Source organism: Photinus pyralis, unplaced genomic scaffold (assembly GCF_008802855.1).
Source record: "Photinus pyralis isolate 1611_PpyrPB1 unplaced genomic scaffold, Ppyr1.3 Ppyr1.4_LG2, whole genome shotgun sequence".
In the NCBI taxonomy this organism is placed as follows: domain Eukaryota; kingdom Metazoa; phylum Arthropoda; class Insecta; order Coleoptera; family Lampyridae; genus Photinus; species Photinus pyralis.
In genome coordinates, this window is record NW_022170403.1 from 31720474 (window position 1) to 31728280 (window position 7807).

At 35.7% G+C, this 7807-nt stretch overlaps 1 protein-coding gene across 1 annotated transcript; it reads left to right on the forward strand.

The window, feature by feature from the left end:
• The first annotated feature begins 812 nt into the window (after window positions 1-812).
• On the forward strand, window positions 813-3514 carry LOC116163721. Its single transcript, XM_031477813.1, has 7 exons — window positions 813-994; window positions 1044-1217; window positions 1265-1874; window positions 1926-2359; window positions 2413-2737; window positions 2789-2952; window positions 3012-3514. Exons 2-7 carry the CDS (start codon window positions 1071-1073, stop codon window positions 3282-3284), a joined length of 1953 nt encoding a protein of 650 aa, XP_031333673.1. The 5' UTR covers window positions 813-994; window positions 1044-1070; the 3' UTR covers window positions 3285-3514.
• The last annotated feature ends 4293 nt before the right edge of the window (window positions 3515-7807 follow it).

Here is a 7807-nt window from a genome sequence, read left to right on the forward strand (position 1 = left end):
AATACATCGGCCGGATCCTCAAATGTAGAGCAAAATGAAAGATCCTTGGAATCGTCGGAATTGCGTGATAAAAAAAGGTAACACTTGTTATAATAGAAGTAGACATATGCGTGTATCACATAAAACTGCCTATAAAATTTACATTAAATTTTCCGAAGTCCAGAATTTCTTCCTCTTTCCATACTGTGATATACTGATATACATATACTAATGTACACACGCGTCAGATATAGATTCTTTTTAATAAATACAGAGGTACAATTTCTCTATGTATCCTTCATCAAAGCATTATGAATTTTAGATCGAATTCTAGGGAATAGCATAGATTGACCAACGCCACTCAATATTTGAAAAGTTGGTTCTTATTTTATTATATGTGCATTAAACTCACTGCCATGTAAATGGTCAATTTTCGAGTCAATTTTCACAAGTTAGCCGGTGATGCTCAACCCTAGTATTGTTTAGTTATTGTTTATTTAGCGTTTTTTAAAGCATTAAAAATAAAATCATTTGTTAATGGATTTTATTTAAGTTCCCTAAACTCTAATCAATTTCTTGAAATTTGAAACTCACTGTTTTCTGCTATTATGCAGTGTAAAAGATTTTTGGTGCATTAGTATATATTTATCTAAAAAAAACCCGCATAGGTAAATCTAGTAATTACAAATTATTCTAGTGAAACACAAACACCATCAACTTGCAATACAATCACTCAAAAACTTGTACAAATGGTACTCTAGTTGTAAAAGAAGAGGTCCGTTGGGGAACAGGGCTTATTAGTAAAATTATTTTCAAGTGTACCGCTTGTCCAAACGAGTATAGCTACTTTACTGAAGATCCGAAAAAAGAACGATCTAAAATTAATTTTGGAGCGGTGTGGGGTACATTGGCAGTAGGTAGCACATATGGACATTTAGAGGAATTTTTATCAGTAATCGATGTTCCACCATTGACCCTTTATAAGTTTAAGCAAATTGAAAATGAATTGGCCAACGTGAGTAAAATTCAGCAATTTTGGCATAAAATTATTATGTTTTTTGTAGGCTTGGAAAGATAGTTTCTTTTCTGATATGGAAGAAAACGGGAAAGAGGAGCGAAAACGAGCAATAAAAGCAGGCCAAATTGATACAGATGGTACTCCATACACAACTGTCTATTTAGATGGAGGTTGGAGTAAAAGGTCATATGGTCATAGCTACAATGCATCTTCTGGCACAGTAAGTTACCTTTATTTTGCAAAGCACCTTTGAAAGAGCTATTTTAGGCGATAATTGTGGGAAAGTTATCTGGAAAGCTGCTATATTTAGGGGTTAGGAATAAATATTGTAGCATATGTGCAAGAGCCGCTAATAAGCAGATTCCTATAGGGCAGCATGTCTGCTATAAAAATTGGTCCGGTTCTTCGTCCTCGATGGAGGCCGATATTGTTGTAGAGGGATTTTGTAGGTCCCAAGAAATGCATGGGATCCGATATAAATATTTTATTGCGGACGAGGATTCCAGCGTGTATGCCAAAATTAGAGCAAAGGTGCCATATGGCGAGCAAGTGCAAAAAGTTGAATGCACAAATCATGTCATTAAAAACTTTGGAAAGGCCTTGCGTTTTATAAAAAATGACAAAAATGTACACCTGCAAGCACGGAAATTACTAACTGGGAAAATTATTGAAGAGTTAGGAAATAGAGTGCAAAATGCAATTTATGACAACGCGTTAGGTGACGTAGAAAGTCTTAAGGCTGACGTCGTTAACAGTCCATACCACGTCTTCAAAGACCATAGGAGCTGCAGAGATATTTATTGTGAGGACGTAGGTAAGCTCGATGAGAATTTGTCAAATTCGTTGCGTAATAGTGGACTGTTGCTGCACATTAAAGGTAGTAAAAAAAATTTCATAATTAACATAATTTTAAGTACCACTTTTAAAGGTGCCCTAGATAATGTGTTAAAGAAATCCCATAAGCTCATTAGTAATGAAACTAATAATAGAGCTGAGCTATACATGGCAATCCTAGCGCGCTTCAATGCTGGAAAAAGATTAAATTTAACACAGAGAGGATCTTTTGAAACCAGGTCACACCTAGCGGGTTTAAGATATGATAAAGGGACATCCTGGCACTACAGTCCTTGGAGAAATGTTATTGGAGAAAGCCCTGGCTCCCATTTCAAGGAGTATATGATACGCCAAAAACGATCCCGAGAAATGAAAACCGAGCACAGAAAAAACACCACTCCATACAAGAAAGATCTGATGGTTCCAACCGAGCAGCCTAACTTTGATTATGGACCAAATGCTGAGGAAGGAGAACTTACCAAAGAAGAGTTTGATTCCGAAGTGAACAGAAGGTTACATGAATTTCAGGTACGTACCCATTTTTGTATTTACCCAAAACTGGGATATCATGTGCATTGTAGATTACAGGAAAAGATGACCAAGACTTAATTGCCAACGAGACGTTGGGCCAGTTCGACAACCATTTGTACATAAACCGTCGAAAACACCGACTAACGGCGTCAATTTTTGGTCAAGTGGTTAAAAGACTTCCGACAACACCCTGCCATAATTTGGTAAAGCAAATACTAATGCCCGCTGTGATAAAAAATAGCAGAGCAATGGAGTACGGGAAGAATAGCGAGAGCATGGTGAGAGAGAGATTTTCCCGAGAAAATAACATACCCGTGAAGGAATCCGGTCTCTATATTGACTTAGATAGAGGTTATTTAGCTGCGTCTCCTGATGGTAAGTGTAATGATGATTATTACTTACAGTCTTCAAACTCTACGTTCATAGGACTAATTGGCACAGATGGACTGATTGAGATAAAATGCTTATGGAAAATTTCGCAAGAAAGACAATCGCTTATGTTTGCAGTAAAAAACAAAGTAGTTCCTTGTTTGGAACTCAATTCAGATGGTAATATAAGTTTAAAACGAAATCACAACTATTATTTTCAGGTAATAGTTATATCTTATGTTACATGCTTAATTTGTTTTTAAATACTATAAATTCATAGGTTCAAGGACAACTTAACATTACAAATAGGAAATACTGCAAATTTATTGTCTATTCAGGAGACAATAATCCTCTCTTCATAGAAAATATAGAGAGAGATCATGAATTTCGGATGTCACGTATGGTACCGAAATTAGAAAAGTTTTACCTGGATTGCGTGCTACCAGAAATCGTTAGGGGAAATTTGCAAAAACACAAATTATGCATCGATCCCCCATATATATCAGAAGCCATTCGGAAAAGAGAGGAGGAGAAACAGGTTAAATTAAAATAAATTAATGTTAGTAAATGCAGTTGTGTGTAGAAATGTGCCACGAATCGAATCCTTAGGAATTTCTCCTTTCGTCATAAAATGTTAGCATTCTCTGGTAGGTAGCCATGTAAACGAGTTACGAGACAGAAGAAAAGATTCTTCTAATGAATAACTTATTGCCACCTCACAGTATTATTTTGAGGATGAGATGTATGTAACTACTGTTAGGTCGTATACCCTTCTTTGACAAACCAAAAAGTGACAATACAAATGATAATTTAAGTACCTATCAATTTAGAAATTCAACTAAAATTTCCATCAATTCACCAGCGTGATCCGTGATTACACTGCTGGTTTACAAAAGAAGTACCTAATCAAACTTTTTTAGAACATTGTTTTGCGCATGCCAACTTTCTTATTAGCATTGGAAATGCTTATGTTTTATGGGTATGAATTTACCAGGTTTGCCGAGTAGAAAAAAAGACAGTGGTGTCGCGTCTAGTGCTGATTGTACCGTACTCGACTGCAATCGGTATAGATTCAGGAAAAGTCGCGGACACTGTCGATACGGTACTTACTTAACAGTGCGCAGGGGTTTTGTTAATTCGAATTTAAAATTCCCGCACATCTCCCTTGATAGTACTACAACATGTACTTACGCCGCTTATTATTCAGAAAGTTTACGTTTGCGACACGAGCGAGCTTGCGTACGAGTGGAGCATGATTATTCCGTGTGAAGGGTTATATATAACTTTATAGGTTATACCTACGGTTATCATTTCCAATGTCTCCGACGGTTACAAGGATTGCGCAATCTGTGAATTTTTACTATTCCTAAGTACTATAAACCAGTGGATATTTGCTTGAATATTTGTTCAGGGAAACAAACACTATTCTCGTTATTTTTGTTCCAGCATCTTCTCCTCTCTTCAGTTATTATATAGTGTACTTGTTACATGTTCCAATACATTATCAAAAGTTAAATGGGCATATAAACATGAAATTTTATTACTTACGCGGGTCACATTTTATATTTTTCCAAACAGGTCACTTATAAATTATTTATTGTGACTGCTTAAAAATTGTTTGGGTAGTTTGTTTAGAGCGAATGCCTAATGGAAGAAACTTATGAACAAAGTGGAAACTACAAGGCTCTCAGTGAATTCCTTTTAGGATGTCCAATACGAATACGTAGAATTAAAAAGCGCTCTTTACAATAATTGGTTTGCATAATGCAGTTGTGGTCGGTTGAAGTTTTTAAAAGATGGACAAAACTCCGGTATTCAAGATATTTAGGTATGAAAAATTTATAAAAATGAGTAGTAGAAGAAAAAAATGCTTTGAAATTGTTGTATGGACACATGTAAGCGTATATTAATTATTAAAAGGGTAACAAACCGTTTGTTTCAAAAATCTTTGTTTCCTTCTTTATAGGTATACTCGTATACTTAAAACGTGATCCTCGTATTGATATGTTCTAATGTTGGTAGGATCATGCCAAACCGGTCTTATTATTAGATTTTAGGGGCTGATGTGAATGCTGTGATTCATGAACGCCATAGTACGTACACTGCTTAGATTTACTGCCAAAAATTCTAATTGTAAACGCCGCTCAGGCACTCTGCATACCATAATTATTTTAAATAAATAAATAGAGTTTTTTGGTGCATGTATTACTGTGGTAGTTGTAGTACCTATCCCTACTATTGAAATTCGATAAGGGGTTATCTCTTATTTCTTAATTTATAATTATTTGATTATTGTTTTATAGTTTAGCGTTTATACTAAATATATTTTATGGGGGTTGGTAATTTTCCCTATTTGAATATTCTCGTTCTAAACGAATGAAGAATGCTACAGGTTGTATGAATCACTTATCTTTTCCTTTAAAATACCTTGAATTTTCCTCATCAGTAGGTAGGTAATCGACAAGAAATCACCGCCATCCTATTTTCTGAGAATCCAAAAACCGACTATAGGTACCTTTCCATCTTAAAATAAGTAAGAAAGTTACACAATGGTAACCGTATTAGCCGAGTATACTATCTACCTACAATCCGGTTATTCACAATGTGCAATTAGGTTGTCAAGTTTGTCAACCCTTATTTCAGAAACAAACAGTTAAAGTGCCTGCGGTGGCGGTAAATACCAGTTCACATTTGGAGGTTCAACACCTGTTCACAGATCCCACTGTGAAATTCAAGTGAAGAAATAAGATAAACTATTAGAAATAAATAAATATAAATTAGTACATTTCAAATTGAACGGCTTTAAACAAGTATATCGTTGTAGCCTTTTATTCAAAGGCAATTGATAGACAACAATTTTCTGTTTTGCTATTCCTTTGTTTTTTGGTAGGTTGTAAAATTATTCATTGATGCAACGAAATTATCGATTCAATTTTTCAAGTATTGGCAAAATTGAGATCTCGGAATTGTGACATAGATTGGTGTGGATCTCCGAGTAAGAAATTTACTCGTAGGTGTGGATACACGCGTTTCCAGGTATAATTCTACAATAGCGTAACTGTCGTGAAAAAAAAGTTGAATGACATCGATTTCACACGCATTACTTTCGTTAATGCTATTGAACCATAATGTACACCTAACACAAAAAAAGTTTAGGACTTCTGCATTAGGATACCTTCAGCCATTACCGCCATCTGAGTGAAAATAGCTATACTAAACTAAACGGCAGAAGACAGTAATGGCGACGTTTTTTCTTACATTTTTGTTTCGTGGTTAGAAGAACACGTATACATTTGCTAATAATTCACTTATGCAAATTTGATTCTGCGTAACATTACCTTTCTAATGATACCAAATTCATCAATTTTCATTTAAAATCTTAAAGAAGTGATAGTGCAATTTATAATATTTAGCGTCAAATTTGATCACGAATACATTCAAATGATTCAATACATCATATGTTAGTATGTGCATCTTTATTTCTCGATATAAAATTGTCAAATTTTGAAATAACCACGAAATAAAAATCCAAGTTTTGGTTAGGCAACTTATCGTACTTCAATTCCACCCTTAAGTACGATTTCCTATGTAAACAAAAATTCCAAAGGTGACTCGACACTCGACAGCAACTCATGTTTCATCGCATATAGCACAGTGCCACCATGCTCAGAAAAGCCCCGGAAAATATGCGAACTAATTTTGAAATAATTCAGGCTGGCCAATAGAAATTCTGCAAAATTACGCGATACATTCCGCGCCATATTATTAATTATTCTTTGACAGTTGACGCTTTACGTTATTTTAGCTTACACTTTGCTTCTTGTATTTACTTTACTTCACGTTTTCCGTCTCCAGTTTTATACAAACTCGTCTTTTTCAAGACTAAATTTCTAGCGCCCTCGGACACGCCCTGTCAGGGACTTTCTGAGCGTGGTGCCACTTGTATACGCATGTTTGTACCATTTTGCGAACGTCTCGCATTTGAATTTTTGATTCACCTTAGTGCGTACTAGGGAATGCAATACCGAGATCGCAGTCTTTTTGCGGGATTAATCCCGTACGTTAATGGAGCGGGATCCGGCGGGATTTTCGCTTACCCCCATCATTAGCACCTCTGCGAATTTGTTTACTTCACACGTTTTTGTTGTTGCAGTTCATGCAATAATTACGCGCAAACCCGTATCTGTTATTAACTTTGTTAAACAGCAAGTGAGTGCGCAAATCGGACTTATTTTGTTACTGTTTTCAAACGCACGAACCGTTATTCTTGTAGACAATGTCGGACTCGTCGATTGTTTATAAAAGACTTTAGTAGTGAAGTAGCCGTATGGAAATATTGCAGCGAATATTCTAGAAATTCAAATAGACATGAGGGGCCATAAAAGATCACTCATCGGCGACAAGAAGACGGCGGAGGTGATGCATTCTTTCCGCGAAAAGCAATGTGTTTTCTTGAGAATATTCCGTTAACTGCACAAAATTGCTTATTTCCGAATGTTTTTAAAATTTTGCGGGATTCCGCAAATACCGGGATTCAGCGGGATTACTATCTGATGATCCCGCAAATACCGGGATTGAAATTTTGGTGCGGGATTGCAGGAAGCGAATTTGTGAAGGCAGAATCGCCATTTAAAAAAATCGAAACAATTTCCACCCTTTGAGCTATAATGTAAACCTTCGTTGTTTTTGAATTTACCACAAAATTAAACAAGTTAATCACAAATTCGCTTCATTGCTTGTGTATATTGCACTTATGTCAGATGTTCTTTTCTGACACAACTCACAAGCTCAATTATTTCAGCTTCAACGCCTACTTAATAAACATTTAAAACGGCTCTGCAAATCCATTTAAGTCGAGTTTTCTCTGGAACTACTGATATCGGATTTGAAAAATAAAAACAGTTCTGAAACATAATGAACATTCCTTTCGACCTATCTAACATTTACTACCCCTTCCCATTTAACATTTTTGGGGTGCTTTTCACCCCCTTCTCAGGGTTAAATTTATGTAAGTAGTATTACTTAATTTATGTGTCGCTATTGACGCTTTCGATCGTTTCTGGCAAAACTGTCGTT

What these genes read in the sequence shown, in the direction of transcription:
- LOC116163721 (XM_031477813.1), top strand. Translation starts at nt 1,071, where the DNA reads ATGGAAGAAAACGGGAAAGAGGAGCGAAAACGAGCAATAAAAGCAGGC. An exon ending in ACTGTTGCTGCACATTAAAG is followed by an intron (nt 1,875 to 1,925) that starts GTAGTAAAAAAA and finishes CCACTTTTAAAG; the next exon opens with GTGCCCTAGATAATGTGTTA. An exon ending in GAAGGTTACATGAATTTCAG is followed by an intron (nt 2,360 to 2,412) that starts GTACGTACCCAT and finishes TGTGCATTGTAG; the next exon opens with ATTACAGGAAAAGATGACCA.